This window comes from Cricetulus griseus, chromosome 5, assembly GCF_003668045.3.
Source record: "Cricetulus griseus strain 17A/GY chromosome 5, alternate assembly CriGri-PICRH-1.0, whole genome shotgun sequence".
Classification (NCBI taxonomy): domain Eukaryota; kingdom Metazoa; phylum Chordata; class Mammalia; order Rodentia; family Cricetidae; genus Cricetulus; species Cricetulus griseus.
In genome coordinates, this window is record NC_048598.1 from 116,473,743 (window position 1) to 116,496,009 (window position 22,267).

Sequence of the window (22,267 nt, forward strand, 5' to 3'; positions counted from 1 at the left end):
CACACACACACACACACACACACACACACACACACACACACACACACAAAGATGCAGACACATCCTAGTCCCTGGATGAGCAAAGAATTCCACCGTAGTGAATGGGCTCCACAATGCCAGTTCATGCACTAGCTGCTTCGGCAACACATGTTTTAAAAATTGGACTAATACAGAGAAGATCAGCATGGCCCATGCACTTGGTTTCTAAAGAACCTAGGTAAATCCCTTACTGGTGTAGGAGAGCTTGGGTAGGTTGAAGTTTAAATAAGATTAGGCTTGGTCTATTTGAATTAATCCAGTAATAAAAAGACTTGCTAATGAGGTGTTAGATGATCCAGGAAACTGTCAACAACTAATTTAGGAGCAGACACTTCCCAAGTCTTTGAGAGGCCTCAGTATGGAGGAGAGCTGCCTCCTACTCAGGACTGACTGCTTTTGACCTGCCCCCAACACTGCCTCCAAGTCCAAGAGTGTGTACCTTCTGCTTTTTCCTTTCTTACTGTGTTTTAATGGAGTTTGTCTAGAAACACATCCAGATCAGAGAGGAGGTAAATGAGCAGAGTTGGCAGTGGTTAGAAGAAAGAAAAGTCAGAGTGCATTTTCTTTTTGGTTTTGTTCTTGCCTAGAACATTTGAGCAGTTACTCCAGTGCTGAGCTCTGGGCCTGTGACTTAATGCCTAGAGCACTGCTGTCAAGAAACATTGTCAGCATTTATCAGGTACCCTACCTACTCTGTGTTGGAGCTGAACAAGATGTGCTCTGAGTCTTTGAAAACAGCCCTGCAGCACGGCAGGATAAGATTCCTGGAGGAACTAGACTCAGAGTCAGAAACATTCTTTTTTGTTCACCTTGCTCTTTTCTTAATTCTCTCCCTCCCTCTTTCTAAACAACTCCTTCCACACGCATCCCTAGGGAAACCATAAGTACCTACAACTCAGTACAAGTTATGTGAAGCAAACTCAGATCTAACATAGTTAATCAAACTTAAGCCTTGAGTTTTTTTCCTTGTGGAGCCTCTTGTAAATTACTGTAAATGAAAGAAAAAAGTTCCTATTATAAATTAATTGCTTCATTGTCTAACACAAAAGGCCTTTTAACCAATGACTTAAGCTTTTTAAAAATCAGTAAGCATTAGGACCGCTTTACAGGTGGGGAAATTTGAGCTCATATGTGGGGCAGGTTCTTTCTGTATCTCGTTTCCAAATAGGATGTGGCTTTCCTATGTCCATCTGCTTCTACTTCTGGTGGTAGTCAATGTTTTATTAAGGCAGGCTGTCAAATGACCTATTTCTAGTTTTCTCATTTTGTTCAGCTAATTTTCCACAAAACACCTGAATTTCCTAGTGAATGGTCAGCCTGACAAATGATAGCCACTAGGGCATTTGGCTGCCTGTCTTCTCTCTGTACGTCAGAAGCAGTTGGGATGCTGGAGGTTTTGCAGGGATGTGGTGTGTGTGCGCTGCTTCCACTCTCGTTTCTCTTTCCAAGATCCAAATGCAGAGAAAAGTTTCTTACAGTAAGAACCTTGTTTTTGTTTCTTGTTGCAGTTGGTTTGAAGCTGGCTATTAAGATGCCCACAAGCATCAGACTGGAAGCTAGGCTTTGAACAGATGTACACTTGGCCATTAAATGGAACATTGTTCTTAGTAGAAAACCTAAGAAAGGCACTTAGGTTCCCTTGGGTTATGAAAGGATTCCTGAACTAGAGGCCCCTCATTTAGAGATGCGGTTGCATGCTATGGTGGGGCTAAGCTCTTAAATCTCAAGGGTTAAAGTAGATAGAGTTCCTTGCTTCTTTTTAAACATTTTTGGTTGCTGTATTTTATAGTAGGATTTATTTTTAAAGCTTTTCCTCTTCAATTTTTTTGTCCATTTATTTGAGCTGAGATATTACTCTTCTCACCATTCTGGATTTGCAGCCTCTGTGGCTTAGTCAGTGGGGAAGAACATCTCTAACCCTGCATACCACAACACAGTTGGCATTGCTTCTTTACCCCAGAATTGTTTCTGAGGGTTTTGTCTAGAAGAGTTGGTCCCAGCAGTCCTTCAACTTTGAGTCTGTTGCTGTACAACTACCTAACAGGATAGAGGAGCCAGTTATTGTCTGACAGCTCCCCAGTGAGAGATGAGAATATACCAAAGGGTTGGTTTTGTGTTAAGGTGCTTCCTGCAGACTCTCTGGTTATCTAAATGTTTGATTTGTCTGTTCTGTCATCTACTTTCACAGTGTAATGCAATGTTAAAGAAGAAAGCCTGTCCATGATGCTTTTAAAGTTTTTTTCACCCAGGGCCTTGCACATAGTAAGCTAGCCCTCTGCTTCTGAGCTTCCCTCCCCCACATAATGCTTCTTTAATACAGTAAGTAAAGCAATTCTATTCAAGAGGGACTGTGTAGGTACTAAAACCGCTAGCTACAGTGAAATCTTGCCCTATGTAAGAGCAATTAATTGAGTTCAGTTCTGACTCCAGAGTCTTTGCTGAAGGCAGACAGGGCAGCAATAAGATACCATGTTCAGGAGATTTTCTCTAATATGATTTGCAGAATTGTCTCTCAATCTGGACTCCCCAAAGACAGGGGAACCAGATGTGTGACTTAGTCAGAAAAGTCTTGGGAGAGTTTGGTGTCAGTACAAGGAGAGAGTCTTCATCGGTGTCTGAGGGACCTCACAAAAGTAGAGTCGTAGAACTTACATCGGAGGTATCTTAACATGGCAGTGCCTGACCTTGTTCATATTCAGGAAAGTGTAGAAACCAGTGCTAGTGCATCCCTGATACCTCCAACATGAGCCTAGCTTTAGCGCCAATGCTGTGGAGTTTCTTAAAAATGAGGTTTTTAAGCCAAGTGCATGCCTGTAATCACAGGAGGATTGGAAATTTAGGACTGGCCTGGACTAGGTGGGGTCCGTCTCCTCACCCCCCACAAAAAGGAGTCTAGCATGTTCTGCTCAAACCACTGATAATTATTGTCACGAGGCTCCTCGTTTTAAAGAACCTCAATCAGAAAGAAAACTAGCATTTAAAAGGTTTAACCGTGTTATTTATTTAGATTTTAAAGTTTGTTTACATCAGAGAGAACCAAAACTAAATCTACCAGTTGCCGTAAACAAGAAAAAGATATTGGAAGGGCAAGAAGTGAATGTTTGCTAACCTGCGGTTTTCATCATTTTCAGAAACCTAACTGCTTAGGACCCTGGCACACTGACACCAGGGGTGGGAAGTAGCTATGTTATCTGTGTTCCAGCTCCATCAGAGGATAGAATAGTCTTTAGACAAATTAGGACTGTCTGCCCTGGACTGGGGAAGCAACGGAGTGGTAGAATGCTTGCCTGACATGCTAAAAATTCTGAGGGGAGGAGAGGGGGACTCAATCCTGAATGAGTTGGCACCCTTTAAAATTTGGTTATTTTTTCAAAAGCGCTTGGCTTCTTTTCTTCCTTTTGTTCAGGGTCCTGTGTTACTGACTGTGCATTAGCAACCATTCCGCTAAACTTTTGATTATATTGAATCAACAGCGTTAAGCCCTTGCCCCTGCTGCTTGTTGCACATCCTGTGGCAGTCCTCAGGAAATCCTATTTTTTGGCATTGAAACGAATTAAAGGATTAAGCCACTACAAGGGAGGGGGGTGATAAACTGCTTGTGGGAGGAATTTACCGGCCTGTGTTAGCTAAAGCTGCTCTCATTCTTACAAGGAGATAGAAAGCCAAGGGGCTGCTTTGGAACTGGCTTCCAGGGCATGGAGAGGCAGGTCTGGTTGCTTTGATGTCCTTTAGTCTGGCAGTGACCCTAGCTGGGCACTTTGAAGCTTGGTCACCAGTCTAGCAAAATAGGGGCTCAGAGTTGATGAACCTGGTTCCCACTTCTTTACTCCAGCATTAACAAAACTTTTGTTTCCTGGAAGCCTTTACAAATATCGTCTTTATAATATGCTTCACTGAGACATACAGTATCTTAGTTTATTAGAAGCCTATTGAAGGTGCACTTGTTTCCTTTCCTTTGGGACTCTTTAAGTGGCTAACAAAGTTTTTTTTTTACCCCTGGTGCCATTTATAAGAATTTAAGGGAAATGATAAAGTTTATCTTGTATTTTAGTTAACATTTCTTTTGGTTTTCTCTTTATAGGGTTTTGACATAAGAGTTTCCATCTTTCACTGAAAACCTGTAGAACAGATTTCAGTTATCAATACAATTTGGTTTTTTAAAAAGTCTCGTTCATTTTTTTCCCCTTTCCGTGTTCTGTCCTTACCCTTTCCACTCCAGTTGCTGCTTTACGGTATTTTTAGATGTGATGATATGGATTTCAGTCTACTTTTGGATCTTTAAAGGCCAAGTGAGTTGTGTGCTCACTGTCATGCTTTCCCAACTCTCACTCCCTTACTAGACACTAATGGGGCTCTTTGTGCACCCTGTGTGGGTACTTTTGCCAGTGTGTAGAATCTGCTGACCCAGAAAGTTTGTGAGGTTTTATACCTGTTCTGCACAGCTCATAGCTAAAATATTATCTAAATGTGAAAATTATGAAATAGAAGTTCCTTAAAGTTTAGTTGTTATATATTTCTGGTGACATGGAAGTGAACTTCAGCCAAATAATGAGATTCGTAAGATGGGCAGTAATTATACTAACAAGCATCAAATGTTTGCCATCACTACAGAAAAGATTTTAGTGGGTTTTTTGTTGTTGTGTGTGTGGGTGTTTTGTTTTGTTTTTGCTTGCCTTCAAGTCTTTTTGTTGTTGTTATTGTTTGTTTTTTGGTTTTTTTTTTAAGATTTTATTTATTATGTATACAACATTCTGCTTCCATGTATAGCTGCACACCAGAAGAGGGCACCAGGTCTCATAATGGATGGCTGTGAGTCACCATGTGGTTGCTGGGAATTGAACTCAGGACCTATGGAAGAGCAGTCAGTGCTCTTAACCTCTGAGCCATCTCTCCAGCCCCTTGTTTTTGGTTTTTTGAAACAGGGTTTCTCTGTAGCTTTGGGGCCTGCCTGGAACTCTCTGTAGGCCAGGCTGGCTTCAAACTCACAGAGATCCGCCTGCCTCTGCCTCCTGAGTGCTAGGACTAAAGGCATGCACCAGTTTTGCACCACCTTACCAGTTCAACTAGACTACCAGGTCATAAAGCCCCAGGGATGGGATTATCCTGTGCCTGCCTCCTTAGCACTGGGATTATAGGCTTGTGCCTGGCTTTTACATGGGTGCTGGTGTTCCTCACTTAGGTCCTCATGCTTGCACAGAAAGCACTGTGTACCACGTGAGCTGTCTCCCCAGTTCCTGACCCTTGGATTTTAAAGATACATTAACACAGGTATCTTTCTATGCCTGTTCCAGATAGCAGGTCCCAGCCCGTCTTGGTAGTGAGTAGTCTTCAGAATAGCAGTTCATCTGCTTGCCATCCTGAATATTCATATTTGTAAGGGCAATTGCCTCATCTGGGTGAGAGAGGGAGACAGAGAGACACTAGTTGCACCCAGCAGTAGACAGGTAACAAAATTGAGGGTAAAATCTATGAATTTTTCTTTTAAATTGTGAGTCATAGTGACAGGCAGGTAAAATAAGTATGCATTTAAAGTTGGCTGTGATTGTGTGTTACACATTCAGATTGTGCCAAAGAGCTGCAAAATGGCTCATATGCTAAAGGTGCCTTTGTCCAAGGCTATTGATCTGAGTTCAGCCCCCAAGACCCACACTGTGAAAACAAGAGCTGACTCTCATAAGTTGTCCTTTGATTTCTATACATGCTTTTTGTGTCCACCCCCCACACACACTAAAATGCTAAAAAACAACAACAAAAAACAAGTGTGCCAAATAGTTAGAAAGTGGGAAAGAACCTCCACATAATGGCATATAAGTAAGGAGTCTTTGCTTGAATCTTTGAGAGTTAGTAGTCTCTTTGACCTCTGGCCTTGGGAAAGATTTGCTCCACACAAAATAGGGTTTACATTTTTATAATTTTTAAAGTTTTCTTATATTGTTTTATGTTTATGAGTGTTTTGCCTACATGTATATCTGTGCTCTTGGATGTGGTTAGTGCCTGTGGAGGCCAGACGAGGGCATCCGATCCCCTGGGTGAACCACCAGGTGGGTGCTGGAAATCAAACCTCAGTTCTGTGGAAGAGCAGCCAGTGTTCTTAACCACTGAGCCATCTCTCCAGCCCCCAAATTTTGTTTTAGAAAGAGAGAGTAAAAGTGTGTGTGAGTGTGTGTGCGCGTGCATAGATATGTACACATACATAAGTGAGCTTGTAGAGTTGAGAGGACAATTTGTGGGAATCGAATTGTTTCTCTCTAGGACCAAACTCAGGTCATCATGGCTGGCAGAAAGTATCCTTACCCTGTAAGCCTTATTGGTATCCCCAAATGAGACTTAAACCTCTAGAGTTGAAGCCTTTCCAGTTTGTTTGCTGCCCAGTTATACCGCTTTCTTTTGTGTTCTGTGTCTCCAGTGATAACATTGTTTGTGAGCTGTCCAGACAAGAAACCCACTTGGGTTTTCTTTCTTCACTCCCTGTATTTAATCACCAGGGCCTCTGGGTGGTGCTTTTTGCTGTCTTTATCCACTTCTCTCTGTGCCTAGTGTTATTTTCTTGACCTAGATTTCTATTCTTTTCACCAGTCTTCTAATAAAGTGATCAGTCAAGCAAAAAGTTATCTGGGAAGACCAAGATAAACACAGCACTGTAAATCAGGACTACCAGAGATAATGTGCAGAGTTCTGTAGAATTTCTTGTGTTCATGGCATTTACTCTAACACACAACATTAGCAATTTATAAAGAAGGGTTATTTCTGCTCACAGTCTCAATGTTTAAGACCACAGTCCCATTGTTCCTAAAGCACAACTACGAGGAGCTTGTAGTAGATCAGAGCTGCTTACTTCATGGCAACCAAGAAGCAGAAAGAAACTGGAAAGGGTGGACCAGGGTATATCTCTCCAGGGCACATAAAATAAGTAATTATTTTTAAAAATCAAAAAAAAAAAGTGGTGCTTTCCCACTAATGATATAGTTCATGTTGGTTTCTTCCCTTCACTTCAGGTTCATTCACTCATTAAATATTTTATATATTCTGTGAGCTCTCAAGTTCTGCCTTAGAAATCAAGCCCCAGTCCACTTTTCACCTTTTGGTATCATCTTAGTGTAATCCTCATCTGAGATCCATCTGGCCCCCAGGAGCTTCTCATGCCAGGTAGCTGAAAGCCTAAGAGGCTCTGGTATTGTGGTACCCTGCTGGCCTCAACCTCATGTCATAACAGATATTGGAGATGACAAGTGTTTTGCTGCTGGACTTTGGTGCTTCACAGCACCAGCACTTGGGTGATTCAGTCTTTTTTCCAGTTTAGCATCAAAGAGGTATTTATTCCTGTTGTGGAAGGAAGCCCATGCTGGCAGATTTGGTCTGTTTTACTAGGGGGTCTAGAACTGTTTCTGGTACACAGTGAGTACTGGAACATATCGTTATTGTTTAATAACATTTTTATTTGCATTTATGTGTACCGTGGTACCTGTGTGGAGGTTATGGGCCTACTTTTGAGAGTAAGTTCTCTTCTACTGTATGGGTTTTATCATAGAACTCGGGTCACTGGGCCTGGTGGCAGGCACCTTTACGTGCTGAGCCAACTGACTAGCCTCAGGATGTTTTCCAAATGTTTGGCTTCCCTGCCATACAGCATCCTCTCTATGTTCTGAGTGTTCTTGGTAAGATTCTTAACTCTTAGTTGATGTCCTTAAAGTCAGATTCTCAATATGTAGCCTAGGCTGACTTTGAACTCACTGTCTTTGTCCCTCTGTTTCCTTAACATTGGCATTAAAGGTTTTCACCATCATTCTTGGCTTGAGCATTTTTCCGGTAGTTGTTGTTATTTAATTTGATGACACATTTCATTATATGGGGTAAGTAGTCGGAAGTAGAACATATTCATTGTTTTCTTGAGTCTCTTATAAATGCAAATGTTACTTTCGGTATCTGAATGTAAGATTGCATGGCCCTGTTACCTTTGAAGAGATATTTTTGGAAACTGATTTCCTGAGTAAATGAAGTCAGGAATCTCAGTGGTTCTCACTGTTGGAGATATACTTGCACAAGGAAAGAATGTCCTGTTTACCTACCCTTTATTTAGTAAGTTCAGGACTATCAAGTCCTGGACTCCCTGCCTGGGTGTCCCTGCTCAGCTTTAAACAGCAATTAAACAGTTGAAATTATTATATTTCCCATATTTGATATTTAGATTGCAGAGTTCAGTAATCCTAGGGAGAATTTTTGTTATTCTTAGATTGTATGTTCACCCAGAGTTTTGTTTTAAGCTGTTAAATCCCCAGTTGAACACTTCATGGAACACAAAGACTTTTCCGTGCCTTAGTAGTGTAGAGGTGTCATTGAACTTCTCTTTGCTGAATAGTGTTTTATTCTACTGCACCCACATCTTTTCAGTTGTACTGTGCCATCAGTCTCCTAAAAGGCAGTCAGAACCACATTTCTTTTTTTTTCTTTTCTTTTCTTTTTTTTTTTTTTTTTAAGATTTATTTATTCTGCATACAATGTTCTGTCTTCATGCTGCCTATACACCAGAAGAGGGCATCAGGTCTCATTACAGATGGCTATGAGCCTCCATGTGGTTTCTGGGAATTGAACTCAGGATATCTGGAAGAGCAGTCAATCTCTCCAGCCCCAGAACTACATTTCTCTTACGTTACTAATTCTTTGTGCTAGCTTTCCTTTAGTGTCTCTCTCGGCAGAATTTACAAAAGAAACACATAGTAAAAAACATATCTGGGGAAGATGTCATGGGAATGGAAGTAGACAGATGGACAGATAGAAAATAAATACTTTTATAGACAATATCATCTGACTGTGTCATAGAATTGTTTAGAAAGAGAAAAGGGAAAGAAAGGAAGGGCTGGTCCCTTTATATTTTTATTTCCTGTCTCGAGACAAAAGCTTTAAGTCTCAAGTCCTGTTTTCATAACACTTCCCCTGTCTTACAAATTCTTGGAACACCCTCCGCCCATTTAGGTTTTCTCTTAAGAAACAGAGGCTAAGAGGGCCAAGCCCAGCCTGTAACACTCTAGAGACTTCTGTTTTGTTTGTTTGCAATTTATAGAAGAATGATTACTAAATAACAGCTATCTGTGATTAAGATTATGAATAGAGAGATTGGAATGTTAGCCTCATTTGTAGCTTCAGGTGACTTGCTGAGTACTTGGCTGTTATTACAGCTGTGACATTTCGTGTAGTGAAGTACACAGATTTTAGATGATGTTGTTTAATTTGATGACACGTTTCATCATATGGATAAGTAGTCCCTTCTCATGCAGTTTTTTCTCATGCATGTGCAGATCTGCTCTTGCCAAAGCTCAGTAGAACCCCAAATCAGGTCCCCAAAGTATACACTTTACACCTCCCTCCACTCCTATGTACTGCCCAACAAAGTCCTAGCCTCTTTGGCCTCTCTAATTATGATTTCAACTGATAAGACTGGGTTCACCTTCTCTGTGTAACATCCTGGAACTTCACTCTAGGTAGCACTGAGCACCTGCAGGTTCATCGTGTTTCCTGTCTCGGAAGCACATTTCCAACTCTTCTGTTGCTCTGTGTCTGAAAGCCATTGTGTTCTGTACTTTGTCCAACTTTCCACTGTTCACAGTAGGAAGATAAATCTTGTCCCAGCAGAAGGCAGTGCTGGAAGAGGAAATCTCTAAAAGTGGAGGAAGAGGCTGGGTAATGCTTGCCTTGCAGTCACAAAGCCCTTGGTTGATCCTCAGCTCTGCACTACGCCTGGCATGGTGGCACATAGCTCTAAGTCACTTTCTGATTCCTGGAATATACATGTTGTAGTTTGAAAGAGACTGGCCCTCAAAGGCTAATGTGTGCATGCTTAGTCCCCATTTGGTGACCTGTTTAAGAAGAATTAGGAGGTGTAGCCTTGTTAGGAGAAATGTGTCACTGGGGGTGGGCTTTGTTTCAAAAGCCCATGCTAGGCCCAGTGGCTTTCTTCCTGCTGCCTATGAATCAGAATCAGGATGTAAAGCTCTCAGCTGCTGTTCCAAGAGCATGCCTGCATGCATGCCACCCACCACAGTCCCTGCCATGGTGATTAACTGTTAGCAAACCCCCAATTAAATACTGGATTTAACCAGGGGTGGTAGCACACGCCTTTAGCCTTAGCACTTGTAAGGCAGAGGCAGGCAGATTTCTTTGAGTTTGAGGCCAGCCTGGTCTACTTAGTCAGTTCTAGGACAGCCAGGACTATGTAGAGAGACTGTAGGTGTAGTTTTCTGTCCCTCCAGCCAGTTCCCAAATAACCACACAGAGATTTACTAGTACTTATAAATGCTCGATTGATTGCTTAAGCTGTACTAACTAGGTTTCACAACTTAAATTAACTAACATTTCTTATCTATGCTCTACCTCGTGGCTCAATACCTTTCTTCAGCACAGCATGCTCACCTTGTTTCTCCCTTCATCTCCTAGCGACTCCACCTTCTTCATCCCAGCATTATCTCCCTGTCTGAAAGTCCCACCTAACCTCTCCTGCCTAGCTATGAGAGTAACACATCTTCACAGTGTACAGAAAGATTATTCCACAACAGAGACCCTGTCTCAAAAATATCAGAGTCACCTTGGTTTTACTTGATAGCAATAAAAACTCTAAGACAACATGAGAGAGCCAGTCTTACAAAGTGGGGGGAACAACACAATAGTCAATCAGTTACAGTTTTTTTTTTTTAAGTAGAATAGTCGTCTTTTTATATCGAGATTTTTTCAAGAATTTATTTTATTGATATTTTGCCTATATGAATGTCTGTGTGAGGATGTTGGATCCTGGAGTTACCGTTGTAAGTTGCCATGAGGGTGCTAGAAAAAGCAATCATTGCTCTTTACTATGAGTCATCTCTCCAGCCCCATATTGAGATATTTATATTGAGATAAAATATTAGGGTGTGTAATTCTTAGAACCTATCAGTTCTCAGAATACATACATACATATCACACTTAATATTAGCACTTGTTCTTTGTAAGGCACTTGCATAACTTAGTGTTCCGGGTGATCAGTCGAATCTAAAGTTCTGTGTTTTTCTCCGATCCACTTGAAATTATTATATATAAAGGGTATTAATTTGGGCTATGTGTGCCCATCTTATCTATAGTTTCCCGTGAATGGTGGGTATGTCATTGTCCTAATTTTAAGGACATCTGAGTTATGTGTGTCTTATTGGTTGATAAACTTATAAACTGTGTCAATTGAACTTTTTTAAAAATAAAAATTCACATCAGGCAGTGGCGGTACATGCCTTTAATCTCAGCATTAAGGAGGCAGAGTCAGTTTTGGTGTTTTGCCTGCATGTATGCCTGTGTGAAGGTGTCAGATCACTTGGTGCTGGATCACAGACAGTTGTGAGCTGCCATGTGGGTCCTGGGAATTGAACTCAGGTCCTCTGGAAGAGCAGCCTTAACTGCTGAGCCATCTCTCTTGCCCCATGAGCAAGGAATATTTATGTTTATGTCCCATACAGGTTAATGTGCAAAACTATTTTATGTTAGCACATGCCTGTAATCCTAGCACTTAGGAAGCTGAGACAAGAATTCCAAGAGTTAAAGGATACCCTGGACTACATAGTAAAAGTTGTCTGAAAACAAGAAGAAAAGATTAGTCAGGCTGTGTGGTAGCGCATGCCTTTAATCCCAGCATTTGGGAGGCAATGGCAGGTGGATGTCTGAGTTTGAGGTCAGCCTGTTCTACATAGAGAGTTCGAGGACAGCCAGAACTATTACACAGAGAAACCCTGTTTGGAAAAACAAATAAAAGACCTGGTTAGATAAAAAGGAGAGGGGGAAGATGGTTGACTTTTTCTTCTATTCCTTAGTTTTGTTTTGTTTTGTTTTTTTCTAGGCAAAGAATGTGTACAACAGTTGGCTGAGAACACCAAGTATTTCAGGAGACGCCTGAAGGAAATGGGATTCATCATCTATGGCAATGAAGATTCCCCGGTGGTGCCTTTGATGCTCTACATGCCAGCCAAAATTGGGTACATTTTGTGGAAGGTCACAAACTGCTCTGTCATTAGACTCAAGGATATGTTGGGGCTGGAGCAGGGAAGAAGTTGACATTCCTGTGTAGCCCTGGCTGGTCAGGAAGTCACTATATATAGATCAAGCTTCCTCACCACATTGGCCGGCCTCTACCTCCCTCCCAAGTGCTGGGTTTAGAGGTGTGCACCACCACACCTGCCATGGGCAGTCTTTTATTCCCAAATATTGTGAACAGATTAAGGGAAGGTAAAACACAAAGCATAATTATGTAAACAAAACTTAAGAATCCATTATTTAGTGGGGATTCAGATGTGGAGTAAGGGTACAAGATAGCTGTGGTTAATTATTGTTGTACAAGAATTGAGGAGTTTGGGTAACCTGCTGGCCTATAGAGCCTCAAAGCAGCCTGTACACTAGGCAGCTTTAGTCCCAAGTAGGTTTTGGGGGGGGGGGGGCGGATAAGGAAACTGGAGAGATGGATCAGCGGTTAAGAGCACTGGCTGTTCTTCCAGGGGTCCTGAGTTCAATTCCCATTCCCAGATGGCTCACAACCATCTATAATGAGATCTCTCTCCCTCTTCTGGAATGTAGACATACATGAAGACAGAACACTTTATACATAATAAATAAATCGGAAAGGAAAGGAAAGGAAAGGAAATTCCTGGTCTAGAAGGCCAATTCCAGCCAGCTACTCTGGCAACAACAAAGAGATGTCCCTGTGTAAGGGGCCCTCATAGTCTCAAAACTTATTGTTTTGAGAACTGAGTTTTTAAATACTGATTTATTTTAGAATCTTAACCACTGTTATGTTTCAGGGACAGGCTATCACCTAAAGCGAACTTTTATCACAATTGTTCCTTGCCAGTTACATTCTTTCACCTTTGTAAAGGAATGACTGACTATCAGAGGACTGGAGAAACAAAACAAAACAAAACAAAAAAAACAGAATTTTTAGAACTGTCTGTTTTAAGTGTTTATGCCTATATCATCAAAACTCCGGCCAGCAGTCAGATGGTGGTTGTGCACACCTTTAATCCCAGCACTCGAGAGGCAGAGGCAGTCTAATCTCTGTGAGTATGAGGCCAGTCTGGTCTTCAGAGAAACCCTGCTTCGGTAGGTGGAGGGGGACAGGGAGCCGTAATGAGGCCAATGAGATATTGTACTGGCTGCTGTTTATACTTCTTGGTTTCTTTTGTTGTTTTGGTTTTTGAGGCAGAATTTCTCTGTGTAGCTCTGGCTGTCCTAGAACTAGTTCTGTCCTCGAACTTAGATCCTCCTACCTCTGCCTATTAAAGGTGTGAGCGACCATGCCAGCTACATTTCTTGGTTTCATTTCCTGTTTTCCTTTTGTAGCGCCTTTGGGCGGGAGATGCTGAAGCGGAACGTTGGTGTGGTTGTGGTGGGATTTCCTGCTACCCCAATCATTGAGTCCAGAGCCAGATTTTGCCTGTCAGCAGCTCATACCAAAGAAATACTTGACACGGTAAGTACCTTGCAGTCATTATGGCACACTACTAAAAGGCGCCATCTGTGTATCAGATGGTATTAATCACCTGATGTTCTTGGGCACCTAGGATTTTTTTGTTTTGTTTTTGTTTTTTGAGACAGGATTTCTCTGTAGCTTTGGAGCCTTTCCTAGAACTCATTCTGTAGATGAGGCTGGCCAGGAACTCATTGAGATCCACCTGCCTCAGTTTTTATATTTGTTTATTCATTTTTTATGGGTTTCGATTTTTCTAGATAGGGTTTCTCTGTGTACTCCTGGATGTCCCAGAACTCGATTTGTAGACCAGGCTGGCCTCAAACTCACTGAAATTCTACTTCCTCTACTTCCCAAGTGCTGGGATTAAAAAGCGTGTGCCACCACTGCCTGGCTTAATTTTTTTTTTGTTTTTTGTACTTTATTGGTGATTGATCTTCATTCTTTTCTTCTTCTTTTTTTTAATCTTCATTCTTTAAGTGACCAATACAATACTCTAGTGTTGTGAACTGTAGGTAAAATTATAGCTACATCATTTCCCCCTTTCCCTTTTCTAAATCCAGTCCCTTCCATGTACCTCTACCCTTGCTCTCATTCAAATTCATGGCCTCTTTATTGTTGGTGGGGGGTGTTTGTGCATAGTCCTAAATATATAAGTACAACTTCTCAGTTTGTATTATGTTACTTACAAGTTCAGGGCTGACCATTTGGTATTAGATAATAACTGGTGTTCTCTTTTCGGGGAAGGGCTATTTCTTCCACTCACCATTCCCTGTTTGTCTGTAGCTTTGTCTGTTGAGACCTTGTAAGCTTTCCCCTTCCATGTTAGCATGTCTGTTGGTGTTTAGGCAGTCGTGTTGGTAAGACTTGGGTGTAGCTTCTCTGAGATTTCTAACAGACATGGTCTCACAGCAAACTTCCTGTTCCTCTGATTCATACCACACTCTAGCCTCTCCAACAGTGATTCCCAAGCCTTAGAGCAGGAGTTTTCATAGATGAATCAACCAGGACTGGACTCAGTAACCCTGCGTTTTGTTGTGATTTTCTGTAATGGTCTCCATTTGTTACAAAGAGAAGTTTCTTTGCTGAGGGTGAGGTCTACACTAAACTGTGAGTATAAGGACAGATATGTTTGCATTATTTATTATGGATTATGCTATCTTAGAGAAGAAAAGTGGCTGGTTGTAGGTTCTTATCCAAGACCCAGAGCTTCACCCTGGGTAGTTGGCTAGATTTGAAGTTCCAGGAGTGATTTTCCTCTTGTTGAGCAGAGAGTCAGCAAGTCCTGGTGGAGAGTTGTTGGTTACCTCCAAGGTGTGTGTGCCACAGCTGTGCCTTTAGGGTTATCCTGGCACACTGGTTGTGGTTGTGTTTCATGGGCCTTAGAGCTGGGGAGGACTACTGGTAGCCCACCTCCTTTGGAAGCTCACATGGCACCTGCTGGTATCATGAAAGCCAGTGCTCAGTGAGGAGGTTTTCAGGTCAGATCTTGTTCTGGTCCTCTGGGTCCTATGTCAAAAGTCTTCATCAATGAGAACCTGCCTTCTGCCTCTGGGGAGTAACCCAGGGCAATAGCAGTAGTAATCTATACTGTTTGAGTCTCTCTTGGACAACTCTGATATACTAATTTATTTTTAATTTTAAACCCAGTGATTTCTGCTTTTCTTCCTATTCTCTATTTGAATGCAAACATACCAGTAGTATGAGGTTTTGTGATTTCCTTTTTTTTTTTTTAATCCTGCATTTTAGAAGCAATTATTTCAGCCACACATTGTTTTTTCTAACAACTAACTATGCAACCTGTAGTTGGATCCTTTTTCTTTGTCTTGCCCAGTTCCGCTTGACTGGTTTCTCTCCTGCCTGCTGGTCCCTAAAGCCACTTACTAAGTAATCATTCTGAGGCTTAATATTAACTATAATTAATGACTTAGGCTCAGGCATACTAACTAGTCCTCACATTTAAATTAACCTGTTTCTTTTCATCTGTGTATCACCACAAGGCTGTGTCTTACCGGTAATGCTCGGACATCTTCCTTCTTTGGTGGCTACATGGTGTCTCCTTGTCTCTGCCCTCTTTCTCTGTTTGGATTTCCCACCTACCTATATTCTGCCCTGTTATAGGCCAAAACAGCTTTATTCATCAACCAATGAAAGCAACACGTATTTGCAGCATACAGAAGGACATCCCACCCACATCAGATACTGAAGCAGATTCTGTTGCCAACAGTGTGTTGGTTACTGGAGAGTGCCAGTTCTTTTAGGATATCCACAGAAAGAGCTCACTGGAGTTTGCCGTCTACTTTGTCTTAAAAGCAAGAAATGCTTTTTTGTTTTTTGAGACAAAACAGGCCTTGAGCCTGGTTTCCTCTGCATCTCCAAGAATGAGCCACCACACCTGGCTTAAGCTTTTTATTTTATTTTTAAACCATAGGTTTGTTGAAGTCATTTTATCTTGTAATATTTTACAGAATTAAACATGAAAAATGAACAGGAGTTTTATGTGATACAGACTAATTTTTATTCAGTAATAGGTCCTGCCACATAATTAAAAATTAGCATTTGGTGTGTGGTGGTGATGTGTGTGCTTGAGCATCTATGGAGATGAGAGAGTCAGTTTTCTCCTTTCGTATGTGGATTCTAGAGATCAAACTCAGGTCATCAGGCTTGGTAACAAGTGCCTTACCCACTGAGCCATCTCACTGGCACACGACTCTTCAAATAGGAAGTGTCATAGAATACATACCTATGTGTGCCCATAAATAATACACAGAATCAACACATAACAAACAGACTCAATAAAGCTGTTCTGAGAAACAAGAAGGAGAAGGGAAGGGCAGATGCCCTAGACTATTCCCTTACTTGACCACATAATGTTTTCTAAGAACCCATCTTATCATTAGAATATATTTATATAGAATACATACAATATACAACAAGACTGGTAGAGCTAGTAAACTGTTTGGGCAAAGTTAGTAAGAAAAATATTCTTGTACCACATTAATATCTCATATTTCAGCAATAAACAAATGAAAAGAGAATCTCAGGCCAGGCATGGTAGTGCAGACTTTAGTCCCAGGACTTGGGAGACTGAGCAGAAGGATCACATGTTCAGGGCCAGTGTGAGTGTGCACAGGACCCTTTTTTATCTCAACATCAGGGGTCAGGTAGATAGCTAAGAATAAGCTTAACTAAGGAACCTTGTAAAATTTATGTTTAATAAGCTGGTGGCGTTGTGCGCTCCTATAGTCTCAGCTACTTAATCTGAGGCAGGAGCATCCACTATTCTCACAAGTTTGAGGCTGGTCTGGGCAACATAGTGAGATGCCATCTCAACCAAAAAAAAAAAAAAAAAAAAAGTGAATGAATATTGTTAGAATGCCAGTATAGTCATCTACATACCCAGAACAAATTCAATAAGAATTCAAGTTATACTATTTGCAGAAATGGAAACACTGATCCTGAAGTTTATATGGAACTAGTAGATTCCCCCAAACAGCTGAAATGGTGTTGAAAATGAAAGTTGGAGGACTCATTTGTCAATTTCAAATCTGATTACAACCTACAGTAACTAAAGCAGTAAGTGAGTACCAGCACAAGGATTTCATTGAGACCAGAGGCTTGGAATGAAAGCTGGAGAATCAGCCTAAGCATCTGGTCAGCTGATGGTTAACAGGGTAGCTGGGCCAGGCAGTGAGCACAGGATAGTTCCTAAAGCAAGCAGTGCTGGAATGGATGCCCAGTGAAGCTGCAACCCGACAGCGTGAACAGACCTGCAAGCTGTGCTAACTGAAAGAAGCTAGACACATTCCCCTCCTAAGGAGTGTCCATAGTGGGCAACTCTACGGTGTCAGGAAATAGATTGGTGGTTGTGAGAGCTTAGAGGAAAGCAGGGATGCAGAGCAATAAATGTACTGAGTATGGGAGTCATGGGAATTAATTGGGAGACAGAGGCCAGCCTGGTCTACGGAGTCAGTTCCAAGGCAGACAGGGCTACACAGAGATCTGTCTCAAAAAGCTAAAAAAAAAAAGAGGAGGAGGAAAAAAGCAAAAGGAAACTCTCTACAAGCAGTGAAGTGATGAAAGTTGTGCCATGATGGGATTATACTAGAAGCACTGAATTGTGTCCAGTAAAAAGTTGGGGTTTGGCCGGGCGTTGGTGGCGCACGCCTTTAATCCCAGCACTTGGGAGGCAGAGGCAGGCGGATCTCTGTGAGTTCGAGGCCAGCCTGGTCTCCAGAGCAAGTGCCAGGATAGGCTCCAAAGCTACACAGAGAAACCCTGTCTCGAAAAACCAAAAAAAAAAAAAAAAAAAAAAAAAAAAAAAAAAAAAAAGTTGAGGTTTGTGGAATGTGGGTCATTTTTCAGTAAAGTCATCTTTCCACATAATGGGAAGAATAACAGTATCCGCTGTGGGAGGGCAGTTGTACTAGCACTGTCCTCACTCAGCCTGGGCTGGATATGTCTTTCTCTAGGAACTCGTCTTATGCCTTGTGCCAGAGGTCACTATAATTATTTGCTAATAGATATTACCATATAATGGTTCTTTGCTCCTAATCTAACCAAATAACCTCATTTAAGGGCCAGCAGTTTCTGTTACAAATTTGGTTTTTTATGTAGACAAAACTTGTGTGGGGCTCTGAGTGGTGGTATATGCTCATAGTCCTGGGTTCCCAGAAGTCTGAGATAGAAAGATCACTTGAGCTCAAGAGCCCCAGATCATCTTGGGAAGTTTATTGAGATCCCATATCACATAACAAATGAAAAAATAGAATCAAAAACCTTGTGTGAAATACTAGATATGGGAACAAGACTCTTACTTTTATCCCCTTGGGCACTGAGAGTTTGTTTCTGCTCACTTCGTGTTTCTAACCACTTTCTTCTTCACACTGATGAAAAAACACTAGGTGTTCCTGGAGTCAGGGCTCATAAATATCTTTTCCTCTGTGTTCTAAGTCATGTACACCTTTGTTTTAAATGTATAAGTCCTCTACCAGTCAAGGAGATAAATGGCTAATGGTTTCTCCCATCTGAAGTTCAGAGTTAACTGTCTGTGTGGAGTCTTCAGTTAAGCCTGGCCTCCAAGGCCCCGCTGTTCTGATAGCACAGTGAAGCTCAGCTCTTATTCTTTATTTATATTCTTCACATTTTGGAATAAAAAAACATGCAAACTGACCTTTATGCTGGTAAGCAGTTCTAAAATGCATATTTTCTTTTAAAATATTTTTTATAATTTTTTTATTGTGCTTTTGAGTGTGGGTGTGGTTTCAAACATGCCATGACTTGCATATGGAGCTCAAAGTGCAAGTTGCAAGAGTTGGTCCTTTCCACTGTGGGTCCTAGGGATTGATCTCAGGTTGTGAGGCTTTGTGGAAGGCGCCTTTACCTGCTGAGCCACTCACTGGCCCAAAGTGTGCATTTTCATACAGAATTATAGCTCTAATCCTGACAGGAAGCCTATTCCCTTTCCTCCTGAGCACCTTACACAGATAAGAATTGCAGCCTTTGTAGCGCATGCTTGGGTGCTCATGGCCATCTTGATGACCAGGCCTGAGCTCTTGTTCAGATGCTACCACACACACACGCACGCACGCACGCACGTGTGCTCTGGAGACCAGACTGGCCTCGAACACCCAGAGATCCGCCTGCCTCCTGTCTCCCGAGTGCTGGCGTGTGCCACCAACTCCTGGCCAGATGCTACTCTTGCTTCAGCTGTGTACAGTCTTTCCTGCATACTTGAATTAACTGTATCCCTCTAAGATGACCTTGCCACTAGCCAGTGGCATTGGTGGCTCATGCCTTTAATCCCAGCACTCAAGAGATGGAGGCAGGCGAATCTCTGTGAGTTTGAAGCCAGCCCGATCTACAGAGCGAGTTCCAGGACAGGCTCCAAGCAACACAGAGAAACCCTGTCTCAAAAAACAAAACAAAACAAAAAAAAGATGCCCTTGCCACTGTTGTTTGGGTCCAGCAAAGTGTTGGGCATGCTTGCATCCTGCTCATCCTGACTGAGCACTGTTGTGTGTGTTTTAGGCTTTAAAGGAGATAGATGAAGTTGGAGACCTGCTGCAGCTGAAGTACTCACGCCGTCGGCTGGTGCCTCTGTTGGACAGGCCCTTTGATGAGACTACCTATGAGGAGACAGAAGACTGAGCCTTTTTGGTGCTCCCTAGAGGAGGAAACTCCCTCCCAGGACAGTGTGTGGCCTTTCTGAGCCAGTTCCAGAACCACACTTCAGTGACCACCTCATGTGAAAGACATTTCCGAAGCTACTGAAGGTGGACACCTCCACTCCAAATGGCATTTTGTAAATAGTAAAAAAAGAAACAAACTGCTTCACATTCTTCCATTGTTTGCTAAGTCTCACCTTTATATAATATATATATATATATATAAATGATTACTTTGTCCATTAAAAAATGTTTTATTTTATAACTATTCTACTTGTGAAATCACACTGACCCTTGCCTGTGGCTTACCACACAGGCATTCCCTACTCCAGTCACCTCCTGGGCTTGGATCCATCAAGACTTAACCTGGCCCTGGCGCTCCAGCCTTGAGACTCACTGGCCCTCTCCCTAGGGAGCAAGTGCCTTCTGCTAACTTCTTGTCCAGGTCTCAGAGGTCGCCCCCCCCCCCCAATAACCCTTATTTAACCAGTCAAGTTAATCAACCAAAGCATTCTATCTTTAGTCTTAAATGTTAACAATGCCAGGAGGTTTATTATGTGACTCCCCCTGGCCAAGGACCTCCCTAGACTTCTCTTAATCTTCATTGTTGTTCTGGTCACCAAATAGTTTATTTATTCATTTTCTTCATATGGTCACAGACTGAAGATGTGTCCCAAGTTTGGGTTCTTACCCCATCTAGCCCTAATGCTTCCGACCTCCACAGTTATGACAGTCTCTAGCTGCTTCTGGGTCCAGATTAGGATGTGACCTGGTAAAGGAAGTGTGAGTCAATCCTTTGCCCGTGTTCCACTTCACCATTAGTGTTATAAGTTTTCCTTGTAGATACTGACCCCCTTGTCCTTCCAAATGCCAGTTCTTGTACTCTGAAATGTCCTAAGATGATTTTGACCCAGCCTCTGGGGCTGACTTCTCTTGTGCTTCTGTTGTGCATTTTTTCCTTTGAGGAATTTCTGATCAGATACCTCTTTCCTAAACTGGAATAGCCTCTGTTTGTCTGTTACTACTAGGTCAGGGACTTCATCCAGAGCTCTGCACTGCTTGACCAAAGAACATAGCTGAAGAACACCATTTAAAGTTACTCTCTTCTTTTGACCAAAGCTTAATCGAAGAGAATCTTTGGCTTTATTGCACTGAAAATGAATCTGTGTTTTAGTGGTGATCAAGTGTTAGAGGGAAGGATACAAAAGAACTGTATAAAAGTGTATTCCGTATGTCATTCTTTAAAATTATTCTTTTTATTGGTAAAGATGCCCCAACCAAATTCTCCTGGGGACCTCACTGTCAGCTGCAGTACATGGACTTGAAGATAGAAGCAGTGTTGTTTGTGAAGCTCTGTTCTCATGGCCTGGATCTAAATCATCTTTGGTCCTCTTGACATCTGTGAGCTTTCAGCCCTTGAGATGGTCTAAGGTCTTATGTGGCTTTTTTAAAGATTGGAAATGGAGCCAAGTGGTGGTGGTGCACACCTTTAATCCTAGCACTCAGGAGGCAGAGGCAGGTGGATCTCTGTAAGCTTGAGGACAGCCAGAGTTGCATAGTGAAACCTGTCTCAAAAGAGAAAAACAGAAAATAGTAAATTAAAGAACCACAGAAAGGCTGGAGAGAAGACTCAGAGGTTAAAGAGCACTGACTGCTCTTCCAGGGGTCCTGAGTGCAATTCTCAGCAACCGCATGGTGACTCTCAACCATCTGTAATGAGATTTGGTGCCCTCTTCTGACCTGCAGGCATACTTGCAGACAGGACACTGTATACATAATAAATAAATAAATAAATAAATAAATAAATAAATCTTTTTTTCTTTTTTTTTTTTAAGAGAGAGAGAACCACAGAAAGAATCGACTACATTTATAAAAAAAATTCCATAAAACATCTTGCTCACTTAACTCCTGTAGAATCCCACTGGGAATACCAAGTTTTGTTACTATTTAAAGATGTAGACATAGGGCTTGTAAAAGTAACTAAGTGATGAACATGCCTCCTAGGCTTTCTGCTTACATTAAGTCACTTCAAACTAAAGTGTTATTGACAGGCATTATGTGTGTGTGTGTGTGTGTGTGTGTGTGTGTGTGTGTGTGTGTGTGTGTCACTTGATTGATGCAAAGTTTATTTCAGGCTAAATGTAATTTGTTACAAGTTTATTTTGAAGAGACAAAATTCCTGTGATCTACTTCCTAGAGGACAAAATAGTGTATACACATTATATGAGACTGGTTATTTGTAATTCTAGTAGAAATCATGGGCCCAGTCATGTCATAGATCATTATCAAAATTTTGGGGCAATACAAGGGTATATTAGTCCAGCGTTTGAGTATAAGTAGTAGTCTGGATCCTAAAGAGACTCAAACGTATATAAGTCAGCCATCACCATCAAACCTGGCTGTTGATTGGTCTGTGAGGTGCAACTCATCCTAGCACTTTGCACTATGTTTTTCATTATCATTGTCCTTATTCATTTCATGTTTGTAAGACCCACTTCATGGCTCACATCAGAAACCAGAACCTCATCAGAATCATGCACAAGACATGGCCCAAGGGGCAAGGACAGTGAGCATCTCCCCTCTGCCGAATCCT

The 22,267-nt window shown here is 41.8% G+C and overlaps 1 protein-coding gene across 1 annotated transcript in view; it reads left to right on the top strand.

Annotated features, from left to right (window-relative positions):
* Positions 1 to 19,897, top strand: part of Sptlc2 (serine palmitoyltransferase long chain base subunit 2) — a 71,347-nt gene extending 51,450 nt beyond the window's left edge. The window contains 3 exon segments of the mRNA NM_001246680.1: positions 11,888 to 12,023; positions 13,381 to 13,510; positions 19,538 to 19,897. Of these exon segments, the coding sequence (NP_001233609.1) occupies positions 11,888 to 12,023; positions 13,381 to 13,510; positions 19,538 to 19,657 (386 nt within the window). The 3' untranslated portion in view covers positions 19,658 to 19,897.
* The last annotated feature ends 2,370 nt before the right edge of the window (positions 19,898 to 22,267 follow it).